At 43.1% G+C, this 24,569-nt stretch overlaps 1 protein-coding gene across 1 annotated transcript in view; it reads right to left on the minus strand.

Moving 5' to 3' along the window:
* Positions 1–7,764: 7,764 nt before the first annotated feature.
* The window catches only part of COL4A2 (collagen type IV alpha 2 chain), a 120,013-nt gene continuing 103,208 nt past the window's right edge, over positions 7,765–24,569 (minus strand). Inside the window, exons 30-46 of the mRNA XM_075717221.1 lie at positions 24,338–24,481; positions 23,235–23,360; positions 22,697–22,878; positions 21,801–21,864; positions 21,340–21,414; positions 20,614–20,721; positions 19,544–19,651; positions 18,191–18,262; positions 17,664–17,789; positions 16,143–16,259; positions 14,387–14,548; positions 14,153–14,251; positions 13,314–13,460; positions 12,590–12,706; positions 11,555–11,746; positions 10,926–11,212; positions 7,765–8,019 (exon numbers count right to left, since the gene is read on the minus strand). Of these exons, the coding sequence (XP_075573336.1) occupies positions 7,765–8,019; positions 10,926–11,212; positions 11,555–11,746; positions 12,590–12,706; positions 13,314–13,460; positions 14,153–14,251; positions 14,387–14,548; positions 16,143–16,259; positions 17,664–17,789; positions 18,191–18,262; positions 19,544–19,651; positions 20,614–20,721; positions 21,340–21,414; positions 21,801–21,864; positions 22,697–22,878; positions 23,235–23,360; positions 24,338–24,481 (2,381 nt within the window). The remainder of the gene's footprint in view (positions 8,020–10,925; positions 11,213–11,554; positions 11,747–12,589; positions 12,707–13,313; positions 13,461–14,152; positions 14,252–14,386; positions 14,549–16,142; positions 16,260–17,663; positions 17,790–18,190; positions 18,263–19,543; positions 19,652–20,613; positions 20,722–21,339; positions 21,415–21,800; positions 21,865–22,696; positions 22,879–23,234; positions 23,361–24,337; positions 24,482–24,569) is intronic.

Genomic DNA, 24,569 nt, shown 5'->3' on the forward strand with positions numbered 1-24,569 from the left:
TTCAGAAGCTGAACTATTAAAATCACTGTGGATACATACTATTCATTTGGAGACTTTATTAATGTGAATTCTCCTTCCATAGTGGGCTTTCATGTATTAACAGGCAGCATCACAGCTCTTGCTGCTCTAATGGCAAGTGCTGGAGGAAGATTTTTCTTTCATTTTTCTCTTATAATTCTTTTTAATGTGGATATCAAAGATTTTTTTGGGAAGGAAGTAGTTTTCTATTTTCTCTGCATTTTGTAGAGACCTCTTTATGGTGCCTATAGGATACCATGGTGTTGAACGCCCGTGTTCTGTCTCCCTTCCAACTCCTCCTTAGTTGTGCCCAGGCAAAGCTGCAGCTTTGATTTTTAGCAGCTACGCATGACATTACCATCTACCTGGTGGGAAGTGAGGACTGGCATTTTCTGAGGTGACACTGGCTAATGCAGGAGGAAGGGAAGAGAAACTGCCTTTTGTGGAGTAGAAAGGCGCATGAAGGACCACTAATGAGGTGGTTTCTCTCCTGACTACAGTAAAAAGGAGGGGCTATAATACTCAGTACTGCTCCTAGAGTTTCCCAACCCTCCTGGCTACAAAGAATGCACGCAGTGACCCAGGAGCTCACATGGAGACACTGTAACCAGAGTGAAGAACTGCTAGTTTAAACCTCTGTACTGCACCACCCCCCACCCCCCCCCAAAAAAAAAACCCCAAAAACCAACGCCTTCCAAACCCCCCAAAAACCCTAAAGATGCAGCTCGCATGTTGCATTCTGCAAGTTGTTGTGTGGGGATTCCTTCATCTTCCTATGGGTGCTTCTGGCATAATTTGCTAAAACTAAGGGGTTGGTTGCTCTTATGCTTTGTCGTTGCCTTTCTCTGTCCCACCCAAATCATAGTTGTTTAATACATAGGGAGACAATTCCTAAATGAATAATGAATTAAATTATTATTAAGTATATTTAAAACATTTTTTTTTTCAAAAGTATGTCCTCTTGAGCAACTTGCTGCAGAATAGTAGCTTTATTTACCACTTTCAAGTTTATGCACAGTACATGTGTAGTGGGGAAGAATGGCTCAAGAGGAAAACCTCTGTACATTTGAATCATAGAATAATTTTGGTTGGGAGGGACCTTTAAAGGTGATCTACTCCAGCCCCCCTGCAGTGAGCAGGGACATCTTCAACCAGATCAGGTTGCTCAGAGCCCCGTCCAACCTGACCTTGGATGTTTCCAGGGATGGGGCATCTACCACCTCTCCGGGCAACCTGTTCCAGTGCTTCACTACCCTCATTGTAAAAAACTTCTTCCTTATATCCAGTCTGCATCTACCCTCTTTTAGTTTAAAACCATTACCCCTTGTCCTATCACTACAGGCTCTACCAAGGGTTGTCATCTTTTGGTTTTGCTAGGAGTTTGCAGTTTAGCACCTGCCAATCTGTCAGAGACTTAACTGCACCTGCTCAGTGGTATTTAAAACTGTATACAATTAAAAACCTTCTAGCTATTAACAAAATTCCAAGGCCAGTGTCTAGTCTTCCCTCAGAACTGGGAAGAGACAAACAGGCTACAACCTCAGTCTTGTTTGTGACCAAAGCGATCTGCCAACACATCTGTGGGAGGTCCACCTCTGGTTTTGCTGCATCTGGCGACAACTGAACTTGCAGCATGCACTGGTTAAAAGGTCAGACTTTTGGGACATGCTTGGGAGATGTACACCTGGAAGGTACAGAACAGGAAAAATATTTGTAAATTTAACATTTAACAGTTCTTTAGGTATCAATATTTGCAATTCAGTTGCCACTAACATTTGATTCATGTGAGATCTTAAGGAATTCTTACAGTCTTTCCGAAAGCTCCAACTTGGGTGTTTTCACGAAAGAGATGACACAGGAACCAGTTTTGCATGCTGTGCTTTTGCCCTTAGGGCTACACTTGTCTGGCATGACGTTTGTGGCTTTTTAGTGTCGCTGGCTATTGTTCCTTGAAAAATGTCTGGGTTATGATGGGTTGTCACTCTGCCAGCCTGTGAGAGGTCATGGGGTTGCACAGCAGAGTCTGGGAGGCCATGTGATACACAGGAGCTACTGATAAGAAATCAGGAGGAGATCTGGATTGCTCAGTGTGCATGCTAGCCCCATTTCTTTACTACTTTCTGAAGTCAGGTTGTGCCTTCAAGCAAAACTTGAAGGTTTCTGGGGTTTGATGTAGGATTTTTTTTTTTTTGTTATTATTATTTTACTAGTAACTGAAACTGAGCTTCATTTTTACGGCCCGGTGTTGATGCTCTATCTGCTGCAGCAGTGCCTATGCACGTCTGCAAGCATTATTAGAGAGCACAGTTCAGCCCTCAACACTGAAATTGCCAGATATATTTTTTTTTTTCTGTTTAGTGCTGCTGTGTTCATTTGGTTTTTTTTTTTGTTTGGTTTGTTTTTTTTTTAACAGCATAGAGGAGCAATACAATATGGTCTGCTCTTGTGCTTATTAAATGTCCTAACATGAATTCATTTATTTCCCTGTTGCTTCTGCAGGTGCATCCTGATATCCCAGCTAAATGCTTTTTTTTTTTTGCCCCCCCTATAATTTTATTGGAACAGTTCATCTTGGCTTATTGATGGGGAGGATCAGTGAAGCTGCAGGGTAGGGGCTGGCAGCAGAGGAACTGCACTGATGCACACTGATTCTAACTCTTGTTGTCTTAATAGCCTCACAACCTAGCAGCTGATGTACTTTTAGCATAGCTCCTGTAGGCTGGGCCACCAGTCAAGCTGGGCCAGGGCTAGGACCTGCATTCACAGCGGCTGCGCCATGCACCTGTTCTATGCCAGCTCTTCGGCATCCCACCGGCTGCAGCAAGTGTTTTCCTCCGTCGCTGCGAGGTCACCTTCGCCATTAATAACCTCGGTGCGCAGCCTGGAGCTGGGCCGTTTGCGGCGGTGCTGCTGCAGCTGGGAAACCCTGCCTGCCAGAACTAGTGATGGCGGGTGAAAGGGGGACCCAGGCATTCTGCCTGCCCTGCCTGGGAGGGAAACCTGGTTTTAAAAGTATTTCCCCCCCGTCTCTCCCCATTATGTTTGTCCAGATGTGTGAAATGTTTGAACAGTGAAATACAAGAGATGTTATTTTTGGCCACGCTGGGTGAATGTGAGCTACGGGCCTGCCTGTGCCCGAGGTGATGGATGGGCCAGGCTGTGACCCGACGGGGAGGGAAGGGTGGCGGGGCGAGTCGGGGAGGATCCATGCCAGGGGGGTTGGGAAGGCCCCATCCTGCTCCCTGCCCCTCGCAGGCCCTGATGGTACGTGACAGAGGTTGCCATTGGCCCCTGATAACCCCAACAAGGCTTCGAGTCTCATGGGGGCCACGAAAGGAGCCTCAACCGCCTGGGTGCCCATGGGGCAGGCAGAGCTGCTGAGGCACCTGCTTCAGCTTAGTTATGCCCTTGCCCGTGTCGTGGTGGGAAGCACCACTGCCTGTTTTTACTCTTCTGCTCATAGGCCATGGAGTGCAGCGAAGTTACTTGTTCCCCTCGTCCAGTATGTCTTGCACTGACACGTACCTAGTCTCTAATCCCTGAGGATGCCGCTGCTCCCTGCACGGTTATGGGGTGGCTGCTGACTGCACTGGGGCGTCATCCAGCACATCAGCAGTGACCCCCCCCAGCCTCTCTTCTGGCGGTGATCTGATACCTTCTGTTGCGGGGTCATGTTTACTGCTTGCTGTTTGCTAAGTTTCTATTTCTGGCAGGCGTGGACAAGCCCAGTCATGTAGAGTGTGAACTAACTTGGCTGATCTGGTTGATACAGCCTGAGGAAATCATAGAATTGTTTAGGTTGGAAAAGACCTTTAAAATCATGAAGTTCAACTGTTAACCTAGCACTGCCAAGTCCACCACTAAACCATGTCCCTAAGCACCACATCTACACATCTTTTAAATACCTCCAGGGATGGGGACTCAACCATTTCCCTGGGCAGCCTGTTCCAGTGCTCGATAATCCTTTCGTTGTGAAGGTCTCCCCTCAGCCTCCTCTTCTCCAGGCTAAACAACCCCAGTTCCCTCAGCCGCTCCTCATAAGGCCTGTGCTCCAGACCCTTCACCAGCCTTGTTGCCCTTCTCTGGACACGCTCAGGCACCTCAATGTCTTTCTTGTATTGAGGGGCCCAAAACTGGACACAGTATTCCAGGTGTGGCCTCACCAGTGCCGAGTACAGGGGGACAATCACCTCCCTGCTCCTGCTGGCCACACTAGTCCTGATACAATAATTATATCAGAATACAATAATCAGTGTCAACTGATGTTGCCATGTTGACCTCACTATATCTATGCTGATAATTCTGATGCACTGTTACCTATGGAAGGGGAATGTAATCTCGTTTACCTTCTCCAGGCTCAGCAGCATGTTATACTTCAGCATGTTTTCAAACAGGAAAGTGTAGGAAGCAAAGAGCATGCTTTGAAGCAAAAGATTTGACTTGGTCAAACCCAGGCAGAACACTTGTGGTCTTTACATCCTAGGCTGGAACACTATAGTTCAGTAAAAAGATTGTTTTATTTTGCTGTAGCTGAGTTCTTCCTGTATAAAAATGTTTTAACTTCTTGGAAGTAGGTTCTGGGATCACAGAATCGTGGAATGGTTTGGGTTGAATGGGATCTTCCGAGATCATCCAGAGCAACCCCCCTGCCATGGGCAGGGGCATCTTTCACTAGAGCAGGCTCCTCAAAGCCCCATCCAGCCTGACCTTGAACGCTTCCAGGGATGGGGCATCCACAGCTTCTCTGGGCAACCTGGTCCAGTGTCTCACCACCCTCATTGTAACAAATGTTCTCCTTATGTCCAATCTAAATCTACCCTCTTGCAGTTTAAAACTGCTGGCCCTTGTCCTGCCACTACAGGCCTTCGTAAAAGGTCTCTCTCCATCTTGCTTAGAAGCCCCCTTTATATATTGAAGGGGTCCCTGGAGCCTTCTCTTCTCCAGGCTGAACAAGCCCAACTCTCTCAGCCTTTCTTCATAGGAGAGGAGGTAAATTGCAGCTAAGAGGCAGTTTGAATAAGTCAGCCCCCCCCCCCCGCCATGCTGTGCTCTGGGTCAGCTCACCAGGTGAAATCCTCTGGCTGCTGCAAATATTCCACGTGTTTGCGTGCGCGAGCTCTCTCCCCTTCTCAACAGCGATTACGCAGGCTTTGGAGAAACACAGGTATGAGTACACAGACCCGAAGCACATGACGTACACAAACAAAGCACAGAAGTTCATGTCTGCTTGGTGCCTTGTGGGGTTTTGTGGTTTGTTTGTTTTTTCCTGCACCATGCCTGCGCGGTCAACTGAATGCTGTGCCAATGCTGCGCTGAACAAACTTGTTAAGAACAGCTTATGCGAGTCAGAGAAAATTAAGAGGCAAAGCAACTGTCGGAGGAAGACCGAACTGCTAAAGTTTTACATGCAAAAAAAATGAGCTGCATAGGAAGATCAGGCCATGTATTAGCCATGAAAAATCCAAATAGTTTGCTGCTGTTGTTGACATAATCATTTTTTACAGCTTTGTATAACCTCCACTTGAATTCTCTTAAAACACTGAATGTGCTGCATTGCCATCATTGCATGCTGTAAAAATCACAAGTGATAACTGTGTGATCATCCCGCGACCACTGATGTCTAGCAACCCCTGGAAAAGGTAAATTGCTGATTCTTGGGTGTTTGTTACTGCCATGCGTAAAAGAACTGGCAAATGTGGAATAGATTTGGCTCATGCTGACTGCAATGTTTTCAATTGGTAAGTATTTTATTTAGCTGAAACAAATACTAGTGCGATTAGTTTGTTTGGGGGCTGCCTTTCAGAGCTACGGCATGGCCAGAGAGCTCATTGCAAACTCAGGTAATTTCTGTTTATCTAGCTAATTATATGTACAACTATTCTAGGTTAGTGTGCTAGCTAAAAACTTTAACTTAATTTATACTTTATATTTTTTGCAGAGGTAACATTAGTCAAGTTGGGTTAATGTTGGTTTCCTGAACATTGTAGGGTGTGTAATGTGTTGCTTTAATCTGAAATGTCAGTTTATTGGCCTAAATTGTTCTTCCTAACAACAGATGAAATACTATTCCAGTAGTTCAGCTTAAACGAGCAATTTTAGAAACACAGCTTCCCTCTTGGATCTTTTTAAGTGTATTCGTGGTTGAAGCGTTTGAATTTCAGGGGAAGGAGCTTTCTGGTAGTGCTTTTCTAATTCCTTAGGTGCAAAGTAATTCAACAGAGCAGTCCATATGCATTGTACAGGAATGGAAATCATCAACAAATAGACATGTAGAAAAAAAACATCTTTTATTTATGATACAGTGAGGATGGAATGTAATTAGAAAAGCCAAGAAGCACCTGAAGCAGGACTGAGGTGAACTGTTGACAAATCAACTGTCATTGCTACAAAAGTGCCTTCGATTTCAGTTTTAAGCATTCAGGTATACAATCAGACAATGCGACTAGGACATTTGCAGCTGATACTTTTTTTCTGCCCCTCTCTTGCGGTGGTGACAGACAACTTTGGGCTAAATTGCATCTTTCTACAGAAGGAAAGAGCTAGTCACTCTAGGGCCATTTATCAAGCCTGGCAGGCAATAACCTGGTTCTCTATGGGAAAAGATGGTGGCACATAAATGCCTTGCTTCTTTCCCCTTTGCTTTTGCAAGAATGGATGTTTGCAAGTTGGGCTGGTGGTCATCCCATTGCCACGTGTCCCCAGCTGCCAGGACAGCATGCTTTCAGACAGACAACTGGCAGGTCTGGAAGGTCTGCGTCTGAAGGCCACGTGGCATTGAGCAATACGCTCTCCTGCAAAACCTACTCTATGTGCTATAGCTGCTCCAACAGTACGTGGTTACAATCTGCTTGTGAGGAGTGGCTTGGTTTCAGAGGGGAAAAGCTGCAATGCAAAAATCACTCGGTGCCGCTGCTGTGTGGGCAGTGTGACACAGATCAATGTCTGCTCCACAACACAGTGGAGCAAGAGACCTTTGTAATGATCCTTTGGCCTGGGGTATGTCTCGGAAAAAATCATCAAACTTTTAAAATAAAATGCTGATCTTCATCATATAGTCTCCTAATCGAAATAGGAAGAGTTGCATTTTGCGGTCACTATTTTTGGGAGGCCTGTGGGCTTCTCTGCTATCGCCAGTGGTTAAGTGCTAAAGCATGGTGAGGCTGGAAAAAACCCAAATAGAATAAAAAGATGATTGTTTTGGGTGTGTTTGAAATGCTCAAGCATAAAATACTAAAATCAAAGTTAGGTTTCAAGCACTTTCCAGAGTATATTTTCAGTATTTTGCAAGGGTTTAGCACTTTGATGGCCCTGTGTTAATTTCCAGAACTGCAGCTGTTAGTGTTTACTGTTGTGACAAATACAGTAAATAGAAAAGACACATATATTCTCTTAAAATAAATGTAGTTGGTATCTGACCAAGGTAACCATTTATTATTAAAGTTTTCTTGGTGTTTCAAAGCTGTGAGTATTTGTATCATTTGGCAAATGACATAATGTTAGACTAGCAAAAAATGTATATATACTGTATAGTAGGAGAACACAGCACTAGATCGGTGTGTTAGCCTTAATTTGTGTTACACTTAATTTGCTTTTACAGACACTTTTAAAAATTAATTTTCCATTCAGCTTTTGAGGTAATAAGTTAAAAAAGCACCAATGTGATTTATTCAAATGTCTAACCATCATGGAAGGTTTCACTGTATAAGAACTACATGATAAGCAGGTTCCTTATACTGTGAAAGACTTCTATAAATTTTTCATACAGACTTGACATCTGCTGATATGGCTTCGGATGAGTCCTGCCTTGAGTGTATCTGCCGAGGGCTTGCTTTGGAAGGGCTGGTCGATCGTAGTGAGCCAGAAGCTGTACTTATTTGCAAAGTAGTGACAGGTTCCGCGTGCGCCATTGCATTCGATGAAAGGAGTCGCTCTGAAATCTTCCAAGCAGCTCCCAGGAGAAACCAGCGACTGTCCTCCACCTTCATCACCGGCAGCAGTGTGCTAAACGAGACAAGGAGGGCAGCGTTTAGAGTACAACCTCAGGCAATGCCATCAAAAACTTACACGGGGGGAAAAGAGAAAAACCACTAGAATTGCTCCAAGTTCTTATCTCCAGAGCAGAGAGTTGGCTAATCCTGCAACTACGCAAGGCTTAAGGGTTTGGCTATGCTTTGTATAGACAAAGGAGCCACCTCATACATTGATGCCACTTTAAAATCTTCTGACAAACACCTTTTCTATACTTAAGATTTTCACTGTTGGAAGTCTTACAACTGGAGAACCATTTAGGTGGGAAGGGCCCACCGGAGGTCACGTCAGCCAGTCCCCTGCTCAGAGCAGGGCCGACTCCAAAGTTGCCCTCGGTCAAAGGTTGTTAATACCTCCAAGGATGGAGTTTCCACAACCTCTCTGGGCAACCTATTCCTCTGATTACCCTCACTGAGAAGAGCTTTCCATGTTATAGCTAACTTGAATTTCCCTAATTATAAAGTCTGTCTTACTCTGCATCGCACATGAGGAGCACTGTGGAAACAAATTAGCTTCTATACAAATAACTAGTTCCCTCTATGGCATATTTTTTGACAGCAAAGTACACCAAAATCATGCCTCTTGACACCACTCAACTGTTACCTTTGACACACACTGTGGTAATGAACTGCATGTTACTTTTCTTCTGTCAAAGGCACTGCTAACAAAACAGGCATTTCCTCTGTCCCCTTAAGAGCTGTACAGCTGCATTTTTAAGTGAAGCTGTTTAATTTTCTGTTAAAAACTGAAGGAATTTGCAATATAAAGGAAAGCAGATGGAAAATAAAGTTGCTAAATAATTTTGTAAATGTAGGGAGAAATCTGGGCACATCCAATATGTTTGCCTGCCTAGGTTTTAATAAACACCATACTATAACGGTGCAAGCTGTAACTGGCTTGGTTCATGCTGCGAGAGGCCCACTGTGTTTGTATAAATGAGTAACAGAAGTGGCTACCTTTTAACAAAGTAAAAGACTCTCATCTCTGGCTGGTGTTGCATATTGCTGAGGTTTAGACAGTTTTTTTGGTTGGGTTTTTTTTTTCAAGTTCAGGAGCAAAACCGTTCTTGTAGTGCATCCCTCTACAAGAATAAAGTTGGTAAGAAGCAGCATAAAGTTGGCGCTTTGAGGCCTTTGCAGCTGAACTGGAAAGCAGTTAGTAAAAACTGCAAATGCTATTTGAGCCCTGGCTTGGGAGCAGACCCACTTGACAACCTCAGGGCAAGCACTGCCACTCCTACACTCAGCGCACGAGCTCCAACTCTATGCCTAACAGCTCTGCCTGTATTGGCCACGGCCCTTTATTCTTCTGCAACACTTCCACCTTTAAGGGATGCATGCTAGTGGGGTGCCCTTGCTACATGAAATCTGACTGACTTCTACGGCTCTTTGGGCAGGAGTCCATGATGACTCCCTTCACGGTTGTACCTTACTGAGGGGAAGGAGGCGACAAATTTAAGCCAAGGAAGTAAAACAATATGTACTCTGAGATAACCAGAAGGGTGCTGTACTTCCTCCGTAGTTGCCCAAGAAGCAAAAAAATATGTACACCAAACAATTCATTTGCTCTGAATGCTAGCTGGCAAAATGTGAACTCTTCTCACTGTGTGTTCCTTGGTGCTAGCAGGACTTTGTCCTGCCAAATGGTTCTTGCTAAGGTGACAACTTTGCTTTTAACAATGCTCAGTGTTTACACAGGGCTTTGCAAACATTTAATTAATCCTTGGAATTCTTGTGAAGTAGATTGGTATCAGGGCTTTTTCTAGGAGCAAAAGAAAGGTCAAATGTAGGGCTGGTCAAAAATTTGACCTGCCTTCTCAAAACCTTTTTTCCGCCCCACTCCGTAACTAAATTAAAAATAATCAGATTTCCCTTTATGTTATTTTCTGGAAAATTTAATTTTTTGGTTTTTGACAAACAAATCGTTTGCGGGTAAGATTGACTATTGTTCTTCTATGATGTTTTGTGCCAGAGAAATCTTTTTTTTTTTTTTTTCCCCAATCCTGTTTACTTCAGCATCCAGTCCAGTCTTTAATGAGTTAACAACATGGGCATACTGTTGCAGGTTTTGACTCTTGTGTACATCAAGCAAGTGAGAAAAATGAGCATCTGTCAGATCATTCACTAACACATTCTAGCTGCTCTTTACCATGTTAAGCCCTCCAGTGCTTACATGATCCCTCCATACAAGTCTTGCAAGAAAAGCAGGTCAGGCCCTTCAGTAGGTCTTCCACTGCACACCTACTGCTAAGCTTTTCTGTAACCCCCCATTTCCTAATTATAAGATCACAAGATCTAAGAGATCCTATAAGCCATGGGTTATACAGCTCAGCTCTTGTTGCCATTAGCGATTCAACACTGAAGTTTTAGTTTAAAAACGACAGGAAGCTGTCTCTCTTTCCAAACTACGTGAAAGACTTTGGCTTCTAAATCTTCGACCAAACATCAATGATTTAAAGATTCCAAAAGAAGGGGAAAATTTTGGGTTTTTTTTTTTTCCTCCAGATCAGCTTCTTAATAGTGATGTACATAAGTAACTCCCAATCTTTAGCTGTGCAAATGCTTTGTAGGCTACTGTTGCACCTTAGTGCAATTTTATTTGCTAATTCATGGTTGTCCCTGTGTTCTGCTCCAAAGCACTATTTTGTACATAAAGTAAGGACTCCAGATGCTAGTCTGACAAGAGGCAATTTTCTCTGCAATTCATAGAAATTTTGTTTCTCCTCTTCTTCCTAGAAACTAGTTTTGTGGTTCCCTGGTTCCCCAGTGTGATGCATGGTTTTGGTGTTGCTGGATCTAAACCGTAGCAGCCTTCCTAGTGTCTAAGACTCAAACTTAAAAGCCAGTGCCACACAAAATGTGACACTGGAGAACAAATACCATAAGGAAGGAGTATCCGATCCACAAACTGCGCCAGCCTTCAGGGCAGTGAGGAATAGAAGCTTCTTGGCTATGGACAGCAATTGCCACAGCTGGGGCCTCACAAACTGAGCAGCGACTGATGTATGGCCTAATGTCTTCTTCTGCCACAGGCATCATTGGAAGAGGTGCTGTAGTTGAGAGCCAGTAGGATTTATCATTTCGATTTGCATAATAACAAATATCCCCAGGGTTACAGTAGAGGAATGGCATAGTACTAAAACGAGCCAAACATGAGCCGGCCAGACCTGTTTAAAAAAAAAAAAAAAAGAGAGATGATGGCAATCATTCTCAAAGAAGACAATGCATGTTTGCAGTTTCCTGCTCCTTCCTGAGCATGTGTCAGTAAAACCCTGTGGTCCAGAATGTTTCGCTGGCTTTACAGGTCCCCTTGAACAACACTAATGACTTGTAGGACCTCTCTCAGGGGTACTCTGTGCAGACATACAGTTTTTATCTTCTCATTTTGGTGTTTCCTAAGCCTGCTTGCTGAAGTCCCAGCTTTCTCCAAGTTCTATTTTTTTTTTCTTTTTGTTCTTTTCAGCCAGAAAGATGGAATTGAGGCTGCTGCCAGCAATACCTGTACGTACCTAGATCCTGGTTGTGAGCTTTCTCTTGTCCTTCAAAGTACAGCAGGCTGTATCCGCTCCAGAGTTTGTTCATGCCAACGGGGCACATTGGCTCTTGATCGGACTGGCTGTGCTTCACCAGCAGGTAGCCCATGCTAACGCTGCGACCCGGCATGCCTGGCAGCCCAGGGCTACCGGGGCGGCCTGGCTGACCTTAGAAGGGTGGGGGGAAAAGAAATAATACAACTTAGTTTGTACTCCCACAAACGCTCTGATGCTAGCTGATATTCCAGCTAAGCTGCTGATGAAGTAAGTTTCATTGCATGATGCCTCCTCTTATGGTAAGTTATTGTTAAAAGAGCCGTAGTTCTAGGATTATAGCAGTTGCTTTTGAAGCAGATTAGTGCTGGATCAGGCTCCCTGGTTTCTAAGATGATCACTATCAGAGCCAGAGAAAGTCACGTATAAAGTTCTGATGAATTTGAGCATACTTCGTACAATACAGATGAGCATATTTTTCCTTTAAAATGTTTTCTTAGTCCAAGATTAGCCAATGGTTTTTGAATTGCTTGCATTTGTTTCATACAGTTAAAAATATGTTCTGCAAATACCTTTTTCTCTGTGTACTTAGCTAATTAAGATAGTAATTGTTATGCTCTTTCATTGGATAAGGAAACAGGTATTTCTTTTACAAATACATTCCCATTCCCTTAAATATAATTGATCCAAATATCACCTGCCCAACCATGTGAATGTAACTGCTAGTAAAACAGTAGGCTGAAATACTTAAGAGAAAACCAATATAAAAATACACTCAGATCACAACAAACTCACTCACATGAGTGGACTGACATCTAAACCTATAAAACTTATTTTGAAGATGTTGCTTTAAGATAACTCTATTAAATGTTAGTTAGTTGTCCCTTGTGAAGATTCTGTGAGGACAGAAACTTTCTCTCTCCTCCCTTCCTCCCCATCCAGTGATGTAGTAACTACAGAGCAATTTATGGCAGTGAAATGGGAAAGAGGGAAGAAGTGCTGTGTGACATCTCTTACCTTCAAATCCCACCGGACCCGGAAAACCTGTTGCTCCTTGTTCACCTCTGGGACCTGGAGGAGCTGGAATGCCACCCCTGCCCTGGAGTCCTGGATCTCCAGGTGAGCCTCTGAAACCTTGCACCAACAACGGTTATAAGCAGAGTGACTGCAGAGATTTCAACATGCCACCCACTTTGTTAACATGTGCTTTACTTACATATGTCTGGTCCTGTCTGCCAGGTTTACCAATTTACACTAAAGGCAAGATTCTATGGTTCTTGCTCAGGCAAAGAGCACTGACTTCATTGGAAAAGGTTGCTGGGATCAAGCCTACGTGAGCCCCACAACCCTGATCTTTCACTCTGGCTACCACCACGCATCTCTGATCAGGCTAGTAAGCAAGAGGTGCACTGCATCGCGTCCATGCATCACTAACACTATATTCCCTGGGTCGATAGCACGCCTGTGCACATTTCCACCAAAGACGTTCAGTCTTGATTTAAGTGAGATCCATATCTGATATTGCTTTGGCTACATGAGTGTTGTTGAAGTTTTCTCCTCTTTTGCTTATGTTCTGAATGCTAGGAGGAGGAGGAAAGCCAGGCCCTAGCTTTGAAAGACCAAAATTTGACTCTCCTTTCTGACTTAGAGAATTTAAAGTAGAAGAGAGCCAAAGCAATACTCTGGTGGCATCATTCTGCTAAGGGGAACCAAACTTTCACTCTGAGTGTGTGATTCCTACCTGGATCGCCTGGTGGACCCTGAGGTCCCATATCTCCTGGGCCTCCTTGAGGTCCTATATTTCCATGGGGACCTGGTGAACCTTGCTCAGCAACCAGCCTTGGAGGAAGAGGTGGCAGCCCAGGAGAGCCTGGAGGGCCCTGAAAGCCTGTGATTAGAAGCAAGATGAGATAGCTTGATTAAAAAAAACCCCAACCCTGTATTTTCCTTAATGTGCTTTCATCCACACATATGTTGCTATCACTTGGCTGCATATGTGAGAGAGGGACTGTGGTCTGCAACTCACCACCTTGGGTATAGCAGCTATATTTATTATATTGGGGGAACGTGTGTGAGTATGGGGATTGTCTTCTCTTGGACAGCATGAAGATAAGCAGAAGGAAATGAATGATGTTACTGCCTCCTCATTTATGACACAGGAAGCTGCGAACAGCTCTCTGAGGTGCAGCACTATCTTTTGGTGGGCTTTGGGTGACCAAAACACATTATGGCATAGACGGAGTGAAGGATTTTAAAGATATTTCTAAATATCCAGTATGTCTGCTGTGGAGGATTAGTTTAGGTCAGGAGTTCTTCTTTTTTTTAACCCCAAAAGAGGCTCTGATTTTGGAGTTGGCACCCCATAAAAAATAAATTCATAAAGGCAAAAAGTTGACTACCCATGTTAGATTCAGGCATCTGTCCACTGGAATTTGCCCGGGGGTCACACAGAGTCATGCAGTTGGAGAGGACTCTGGAGGTCATCTAACCCAACCTCCTGCTCAAAGCAGGGTCAGTTAGATCAGCTCTGTGGAGCTGCAAAATGAGTAGTTTAGAAAGGATCTGACTGCACTTACTCACCAGTTACTCCTCTATCCCCCTTGGGTCCGATAGGTCCCAAATCACCTGGAAATCCTATTGTGCCCATAAAGCCGATGACACCTTGTTCACCCTTACGACCTTTAATGCAAAATGACAGGTGACATTATTGCATTTCAACATGGATCAAGTGAGTGCAAAAGTCACGTTATTAAAGCTGCTGTAGCATAGGAGGTTCCCCTGCCTCTGGCCAAGACCAGCATTTCCCATCCTTACCTTTTGGTCCAGGGTACCCGGCAATGCCAGCTCTCCCTGCTGGTCCAGGATCACCTCTACTTCCTTTTGGGCCAATTTGTCCGCTCACACCTGTCTGTCCACTTTCTCCTTTGCTTCCTGGTGGAGCTGGTATTCCAGGCTGCCCCGGTAGTCCTGGATAGCCTGTTTAGAGCACATGTAGGTTGTAAGCTGTTTATACTTAAGACCTGGGCACAGGGGAAAATAACAGTCTATCTAATTGTATCCCATCAGGTTTTATTTCCTTAATTTAAGCCTTTATTTCCTTAATTTAATAGACTTATTCAGCACTCCTGCTCCTGCTCTCAGGCTGGCATACCCTTCTGCTGCGGTGGCAGAGGAATTAGAGCATGAAGCTCCCACAAAGCACAGTGTCATCTCAAGCAAGATTTCAGCAGAAATGGGATGCCTGCTGAGATACAGCCTTCAATGAGCTATTCCTTCCCCAGCAAGTGCCCCACTTCACTAGGTGCTTCCCTGCTTCATCCTAAATTCTCCAAGGAACGAGAGAGAAATCAAGAACAGCGAATACCTGACTCAATGCCAGGTGGTAAATAAGCCAAGGACTTACCGTTCCGTGTATCTTAGTGCTTCAGTTGAACATCTGGATACAAATAACTACTTCATGTTGTCTTGGGAATTATGGGAACAGCTTCTTTTTCCAGAATTACATATTGCCTGAAGCTAAACCTGGCAGGTTTCTCTTCAGTTGCCTCTGCTGCCTAAGAAGACATTTGGACCTTGTTTCTGAGGAGAGAGGGACTTGCTAACTAGGGTTTTGAGTGGGGCAACTCTCGTGCTGCCAGTTGAAGGTGGATCACTTGCGGATATGAATGCAAGATGCATGTGGCAAAGTAACAGCAAGCCATGCCTGTCTCACCATTTTGGCTGGGAGATGGTGTTCCTGTTTCCACTCTCCTGACTGCTTCTATTTTTATTTTTTAAACCGATCACTGCCTGGGGAGTGGGAATCAGTATCCAGAGTTAGGCCTACTAATGTTCTCTTTCCATTTAGAAACCTAGGTATCTGTTGGTTTTCAGGTGGTTTGCCTGTTTTTAAGTTTTTGCTGAGTTTACATAAAAATTTCCATGCATCACATAAAGATGATAGTGGGACACCTGCAACTTCTGCTACAAGCTCTTCACAGTGGCACTACAGTTTGAAATGATTGTGCAGTCCAATAAGCCACAGGTGTATCAGCCTCTAAATATAGAGAGACACAGAGCGGCTCTTTCATATGTTTGAGAGAGGCAGGCTCATAGCACGGCCTTTTAGAGAGAAGAGATAATGTTTCCCAATATAACTTAGTTTGCATGGTAATTTCACATAGGAAAATTTTGTAAATGGTTAAGAAAATATTCCGTAGACTTGCAAGTCTGCCACAGACCTCAGATTTTAAAGTAGTAAATGAGCATAATGCTTCTGAAAGTTGTTAAGAGAATTCTGGATGATTAAACTTATTTGCATGAAAATCGAACCCTTCCATCAGGACAGCCTGGAGGAACTGCCTTTTGCTTTCAAGAGGTCTGTCCCTATTATCTTATGTACCATTAGTTCTGTCCAACAATTATTCATGCACTTTAGTGTTGTGTTTAATAGGGATATTTTACTGAATCAACACAGAAATAACAATGACTGCTGTTGCTGACCCAGTACTTAATCTTCTATTGTTGTCTGAGGGCACAACCTTGTGCTTAATCTTTTATTATTGTCTGAGGGGAACAGGGCATGAATTACCTGGCACTCCGTGTAAACCTGGGGAGCCTTTATCACCAGGATATCCTGATATATTTGAAATCCCAGGAGGCCCTGGAAATCCTTCCTGCCCAGGAATGCCAAAGGGTCCTTGGACTCCTGAAAGGAAGAGAAGAAATAATCAGTACTGCAAGGAAAATGCACAACTGCAATTATAAGGACTCAATTTTGACTAAGTATAAAGAATGGGATTTTCAAAATGGAAAACATCTGCAGTTCCCACTGATTTTTGTTTTATTTTTTTCAGATGATGTTGTGGAGGTTTTTCTTAAAGGAACCAAATACTAGTTCTGTGCCAAAGCTCTCTGGATAGCTAATTACGTCTCACTGTGTGGAATGTTAACAGTCTTGTGTCTGCCAGGTAAAATATTATTTCAAGATAGGAAGTACTCAAAATATTCTAGGTATATTGAAGCAGATAAGAAAACAGCTTTGTTCTTCTGTGTCCTGCAGAGTCAGGGGTCACTGACACTTAGGGTTTTTTGGGGTCAGTTGAAACCAAAAGTTTGAATCCATGAAGTTCTCTATACATGAAAAGTGTTAAATGGCCAAAAATCTGGCTCACCAATGACTGATTATTCTTTTAAGTAGATTCAAGTTGTCAGGAAGCCACAAACCCCCTTTTGTTTATTCATTTTTAAAAAGGTAATAATATTTAATTCTGACAAACAAACATGAATGAGAAAAGTGAAATAGCTGTTTCTTCCAGGGCTTGATAATACATGGTGTTTGAGATGGCACAGCATGTTAGTAACAACAAAGCGTAACACAAAAGAATAGGAATGAGCTGTTAAACCAAGTCGGCAAAGGCAGTAAGGTTTTATATCTATGCCAGTCCTTAATCCTTTCAGAGGCAAAATGTTGGAGAACTTTTAAAAAAAACCCTCTTTAGTTGATTCATCCATATCATCAGTCTGGTGGGTCCCTGATGGAAGAAGAACTGGTGGTGAATCATACTGAGATAAGCGCAGCCCGCTACAACAAGGTGGGTTTGAGCCGGAAGGCTGTATGCTTACATTGCATGAGGGGTGATGGTGTGAGTAAAGCACTGTGCATGGGAATAGAACCCAGGAGGGATCAGCAGGACAATCACACATTGATGGACAGTGAGGCTTTCAGAAGAAAGGTAAACACTGACAAAAAGAAAGAGAGCCATAGCATTTGTGTAACTGGAGCCTCATTAAAAAATAGATTGGGAACCAATGGCTGAGAGTAGCCTCTGGCATTTGCAGCATGCTGAGCTCAGTGGGTGCTACAAGATGCTGCTACCACGGGGAAGGACGCAGGCTGTCCTGGAGGGGCTGGCTTGTCCAGCATTGGGCAATACACATCGCTGTTTCTGAGCAAGGGCTGGCTCAGCTGCAGCACTAACTCCAAACAGTGACCCTCCCCACATTGGGAGCTCTCCTATACAATTGTCCACACTGTACTGCATTTTGTGACATCCATAACACCCACAGCTGAAACAAATAGTAAGTAGATCCCATTTTCCGGAATACAAACCTGGAACACCTCTGTCTCCCTTCTGACCCGGAGGTCCTCGGCTGCCTTCCACTCTGCTCGGCTCTCCCGCTTCCCCTTTGTCACCCGCTGGACCAGGGAAACCTGCAGAGCCGTAGCCATCTGGACCTGTTGTGGAGTTGTTCAAAATTAAGATGAAAGATGAAATCTTTCTGTAGGTAGCACTGTATCAGCATGCTAACGCACATGTATAGAGCGTGCGGATTTACTAAATACATGAGTCTGTAACAGCTCACTGAAACAATGGCTCATAATGGGAAAAAAAGGCCTTGAGGCTTTAACTTTATAGGAGGAAAGAAATTATGATTTGAAGTTGTGTTCTAATCCATCTGCGTGGCAGCACATGGTGTATAAAGTTGTTTGCCAGAGCCCATAATAATGAAGCAAATTCCACATTGGGCTTTGGATGACACAGTTAAGATAAATCACACTGCAAAGATCTCACCGACCAAACTTGCAGCCAACACAATGTTGTGCCTATGAACAGGCAGAATAAGAGTCTCACTTACCTGGTGATCCTGGTAAGCCCTTAGTGCCTGGTAAACCATGCAGTCCACTGATTCCTCTTAAGCCAGGAATGCCTGTTTTAAAATTACATTCATGCTTATCATAATAGTTTCTATGAGTCTGTATATATTCCTAGGCAAAAAATTCAAATGCTTGAATAAACACTATTCTCTGTTAAAATCTTGTGTATTATATGCAAATTAATTCATTACAATAAGCTTATTTTGAAATACACCACACCATGGTTTTGTGATTGGCAATTTTGTTATTATCCAATAAACTCACTATGAGATTTTTTTTTAAATATCTCTGATCCATCTGGTAACATGCCATTAGTTCCAGTCTTGCTGACACAATTTTGTTAATAACCATTTAGTTTTCCCAAATCCTCAAACCAAGACAATTATAGCATAATTGTAGGCTCTAAATGTGATTATAATGAAGCTCTCTTCAGGAGAAATTCACTCTGTGCCATTTAAAAAAAACCAACAACACCCTAACAAAATGTCTAATAGTTGCTGCTGCTGTTCCAGGTAAAATTTATCCCATCTATTTGAACCTGTCAAAGTGTTAAGCGTGATGTTAAAGCTAGACAGGTATCTCTAATCAATGGCCAGAGCTCTGGAGGACAATTCAACCTTCACAAAAACAAGTGTCTCTCTCTCTCTTCACTGTCTACAAAGGCAACCTTCATAACCATATTAGTTTAGATTTGATACAGATGCAGATAGATGAATCTTACTAAAAGCATGGCAATTTCTGGCTGTTCTGTAGAAAAAAATCTGCTTACTTAATATATTAAGGAATTAGGTGGCAAACAATGAGATTCTGTATCCCATGATACAAACAGCTGCATTTTGAACTATCACCTATATTTTGATAACAGAATTCTGCCTGAGCTGTAAGTCATTTATCCTTAAAACCAGACATCAGATCAGTTTGCAGTTTTTGATGATGATGATGTAAGACAAGTATATTGTTTGCTATCTAACGCCACATTATAATATTCTAAAACTGTATATCACTACTCTTGCTACATTTGAAATATTTTTTGTTTCTTCTTCCCAGCTGTCATGAAAAATGAAAATGTTTCCTGCAAACTGCTTTCCTGGTTGAGGGAGGTCATCAGCAGTTAAAGTGAGCTCAGTAGACACCAGTCCTTCAGAAGCCATAAATCAGAAAGCAACCACATGGGTCTTTGTTAACACACCCGGACTTTATAAGGAATAAATGTTTACTAGAGGGAACTCTGTCACTCTGATCTGCAAAAAGCCCCCTTTCTTCTTCTTCACCCCAAAGGAACAATAGCAAGTGTTCACACTGAAATGACTGAACAGCTGAAGCTGTATGAATACCTGCTCGTCCTGGTAAGCCAGGCCAGCCGGGAGTTCCCTTTTCACCTTGAAATCCAGGCGTCCCGGGGCTTCCTTGCTGCCCCGGGGCGCCAACCAGTCCTGGCAAACCTGCGTGACAACGATGAATCATTGCTCATTAGTGTCCTTAAAACCAATAGCCCAAAACATGAACTTGTGCTACCTTTGTTCTCCCAGGTAGCAAAATGAAGGCTTTCCCCTCCTAATGTCATTGTACGATACTACATCGCTCATCCAAGTGGAAGAAAACTAAAGGTAGGAGAGTCAAGGTATAACAGCAATTCATTACAAACTTCAGGTTTCTGACAACCTCAGAAATACAGCGGGCTCCTCCTCTTAGGATGATAATTTTACTTCTATTGCCAGTTACAATAAGTAATTCAATTTATGTGCACCTCATTTTCCCCTTCTGCCACATCTGTTTTGCCTTTCTGACTGGAAAGCTCGTCGGACAAGGACTGTTTCCCAGTGAGGTACCTACTGAAACTGCTCCAGTCTTGGCTGGAGTTTCTAAGCCATATAATTATATGAGAAATGTGGATCAGCTATTCTGAAAGAGCATTTTCATGATCCTCCTGCAATAAGACATGTTCTTAAACCCCGAGTTTATGATCCAGCCAGAGCCGAACCTGACTTCAGTTCCGCAGTACTCTTGTACAGTTGGCCAATGAGCCTGGCTCAAAGGCTCCTGAGTAACTGGGTCCTGGGGGATATTGACTTCATTTATGGCAGAAAGAGCACCGAAAAGCCCACCTCCTTGTAGTATTGAGACAGCATTAGAATACCTGAGTATGCCAGCAATACAACTCTTTGACTGGACACATGATTGCTATAAAAAAGGTAAAACTGGTATGAAGCAGAGTTAGGCTTTTGAAATTTCCTCTTAATAAGTTCTGCCATGAGTTCCACATCCTTTTCACTGCTCTTTACCAACTTACAGAATGATCAACATATTAAAAAACTTAATGACTTTCTTTCGAGGGAGAAGAGATGGTTTTTTTTCTCTTCTTAAACAGTTTTATTCTTTGAAGCATTAAAAAAGAGTATTTTACCTTCCTGTCCTAAAGACCCAGGGACGCCCTGCGTTCCCTTGGGGCCTTCAATGCCAGGGAAACCGGGATCACCGCCTTCGCCTTTTTGTCCTGGGCCTCCTCTTGTGCCTGGAAAACCACAAAACCAGTATATTCTTCTAATAATCTCTATACGATCCTAAGCTAACAAGCATAATGTGAAGTTGGCTACTGAATGGGTCCTGGTCTTGCCACACAAAGACATCCTTCTAGGCAGGGTGCTTGCATAATCTGAGAGAATGAATAGTCATTTACAGCATGCTGGCCAAACCATCATTAAATAGGTTTTTAAAAGTACTCCCCAAGTTATGTGGAATATGACACCGATGTTCAAGAGTGCTGCATGTGCAGGGAAATTTTAATAGATTACCTAACCGACCCAACCCAGTATCAACCTGACTCTACTATCCCATCTTCCATAATCATGATCTGATATTGCTCCTTTTGTCATCAATGGCAAAAAATTATACAGAGATGTTTACTGGAGTTGTGTGTGATTGATATTTACTGCCATAACTGTACTTTCAGCTGAAGAGGTAAACGTAGCACATACTCATTTCAATAAAGAAAATATGAACCTCTTCAAGAGCTGTCACGAGAGCACAGGTTCAACAGACACCAAAAGCCCATGGTAAGCTCCCCCTCCCTTACTCTGTGGACTTTAGTATGTGAAAAGTAATACATCCAGAGTAACTGTGAAATTAATACCTGTTAAGCCTGGCACACCAACTTCCCCTTTAAGGCCTGGCATTCCTGGTAAGTTTATAGCTTCTCCCCGCTCACCTATTTCAAGCAAAAATGAACATATGAACAGTAAGGCTTTAATTTAAACAGTATTTCCTATTGTTTTTAAGGTATTGCAACTTCCGAGACAAAATTCAGTAATTATTATATTCCTAGAATAAAAAAGGAATAAGTTAAAGAAAGAAAAACCTAAAGTCTCTAGAATAGCTGCCCTCTCTGCCATGGATGGATTTATCCATGGACAGTACACATTGCATGAAATAAACAGTATTAACCTTTTCACAGCCTCCCACATCTACAATATCATTCTGTAAGGCTATAAGACTCTTTAAGACTGAAGACCCCCTAAGACTCTTCAGAACTGAATGTTGAGCATTTGATGGGTAATGAACACAAAGAGCGCTCAGGTAAGAGAACAAACTCACCTATTTCACCGTGTGAGCCAGGAATACCAACATGGCCTGAAGTTCCTGGAGTACCCTTTTCTCCCTATCATATGATTGAAACCAGGTATCAGTTAATGAGGATGAGGATTTATTCAACCTTCCAAGCAGCACAGTTTGAAAATATTGAAAAAAGGCTATTAAATTTATCATTTTTGAGTTTCTGTAGTACTTTATAATGTAGAGAGTCATCTGGCTGAAATCAGTTAAACCAAAACAGTACAAACCAAGGGACAAGTTATGTTTGCAACGACTTGAGTTTGAAATTGAGAACAACCTATTACACATATATGGTAGTGAGTCCTGCAGTCCTTGGTTAGGAAGAAGTCCTATTGAAACCTAAGGGCAAAGCTACCCGAGAAAGAAACATAGTTTTTGGCTCTCTTTAATAAATGATGTCTATGAGTCTACTGTCAGGCCTTTTCTAAAAGAGTTTATTTCTTCCAGTATAACTTATTTTGCAGCCAAAATGAATCACGGTGAATTACCCTCTAGGAGCTGAGATTCTTAGACTCTTTTACTGTTAGACGAGTGACAGTGAGTAATTTTTGGCAGTGGTACCATCAGTCCTGGGAGAAAGGGAAGAGTAAGCCCAGTGTTGAGACTAATTTTTACCAACAGCTATGGCAACAGGATCAAGGACCTAGAAGGAACTGTCTGGGTCGTCATCGGCAAAAAGCTGGCGCATGAAAAGAAAGGACTCTGCTTAATGAACGTTGGAGGGATCAAGCAAAATTATTTGATCTATTTATTCAATTTTTATTGCATTTTTTTGCACTGTAGCTGCTCAGCACAATTTCAAGGGGTGAATGTCACTACCTAGAGAAGCTGAATGCCAGCACAAGGACACGCTTATTCCCTCATGGGCATGAACTCACCCTGCCTCCTGTGCTGCCAGGGAAGCCTCTGATGCCAGGAGAGCCAGCTGGACCAGGATACCCTTTCAGACCTGTCAGCCCTTTTGCGCCGATGTCCCCTTTCACACCGGCCACATAGCTGGGATGCCCAGGGGACCCTGGAGTTCCTGTTTTTCCGGGAATGCCTGGCATTCCCTTGCTACCTGCAGCCAGGGGAGAAGAAAAATAATGAAGACGACTTAAACTGTTAAAGCTGGCAAGGCTGTCATGCAGGTGATTGTCTTTAAGTTTTCCTGCTGGTGGCCTTCTCAAAACATGGCACCGTGATGTGCTAGTACAAAAAGGCACCGCACGCACACATGACATAACCCCGCAAAGCTTTCCTTGGGGGTGGCTCTGTGAAATGCAGCTGTGAGCTTAGCTTTCGCTGTCAGAGACTTTGCTAGGGGGGCTGCAGCGCAGTGGTACAATGAGCGGGGAATATTTAATGTAGTAACTGAGAAAAGACACCCATCGATAGTCCTGAATGTGCTTGCTTTGTTTTGCTGTGACTACTGACCTTTTAAGCCAAAGAATCCCTTTGCACCCCTTTCTCCAACATCTCCTTTTTCACCTTTAACTTCCAACATCATGCTGGGTTTGAGCTTTGGGGGTTCTCCTGGGGGGCCTTGATCCCCACGGTCACCTAAAGGGTAAAAAACCCAACCATGTTACAAAAAGCTAGTCAGCAGCACTGTGTTGGAAAAAGCGATCAGAAGAGTGAATTTAGCAAAAAGGGATTAATTGATAATCTTGCACAAGCTATGGAAAACCCACTTTACGTAAAAAGTTAGCTGTGTCAATACAATGTGTCAGCAGAACAGTCAAGCATAATAATATCCCAAAGAAAGGACCCAAATACGACTGTATGACTGTCTTTTGTTCTTTGTGGAATGCAGAGACAGACCAGCCACCCAGACTTGTCTCCTATGATCATGCACTGTCTTATACTTCTTCACCAAGATGTATATTTGCACTTCTCTTCACAGGGGCTGTTTTCACAGTTGCCTTTTCCTCAGACCTCCCCTGAATTACTGGGAGCACTGTTTTGCAACCTTTGAATTGCAGATAGATAGCTTTTTCTTAAGTACCTATCTCAGGGTCCCTAAAAAGAACATTTTGGCCTTGTGGTAAAGAGTGTATTTAAAGATAAATGTGTGCAGAGAGAAGAGGACTGAGTTACAGTTTTCGTACCACTGATGATGATATCAACTGACGTGTTTCTGACTTTTTACTACTTAATTGCCTGGTTTTCTGAATATTTCAGTGCCTTTACAGTGCAACTGGAGCAAAATCTGAATCTTTTCCCCCAAACACCTTACGCTTCCTGGGAAAAGTCTCTGTTGAGTTCTGCACATGTCCAGAGGTGCCACTACCTGAGCTCAGCTGAATAATGAGATGTCTGTCTCCAACCTTAAACGTGTAAAGATTCACAAAGAAGTAACCTTTCCCTGAGCCTAAAATCCAGGCCTCTCGGCCAGAGGCCCATGTGTGAAATAGGTGGAGGAATGTCTGAGCTAAATTTACCATGTGAAAAATGTGTCATCTTTGTCTTTGTGTCCTTGTAAAATAGTTCTCCAGATGTGAAAAGCAAACACACTGGTACCACCCATAAGCAAATACCTTTAAAGCCACGTGTGCCCTGTAAGCCTTTATCGCCCCGTGCCCCGGACGGGCCAAATTGTCCTTTGATTCCTTTGATGCCTGGTCTTCCTTTTAGGCCTGGCATGCCTTTGAAACCATCAATGCCAGGTGAACCTTTTGAACCTTTAAAGAAAGAAGAGGAAGAGAACTGTTATGTCACTCAGATTTCTGCAAACTAAGTAAATGTGAACCAGCAACGCATGACTAAAAC

The sequence above is a fragment of the Pelecanus crispus genome, chromosome 1 (genome assembly GCF_030463565.1).
Source record: "Pelecanus crispus isolate bPelCri1 chromosome 1, bPelCri1.pri, whole genome shotgun sequence".
Taxonomy (NCBI): domain Eukaryota; kingdom Metazoa; phylum Chordata; class Aves; order Pelecaniformes; family Pelecanidae; genus Pelecanus; species Pelecanus crispus.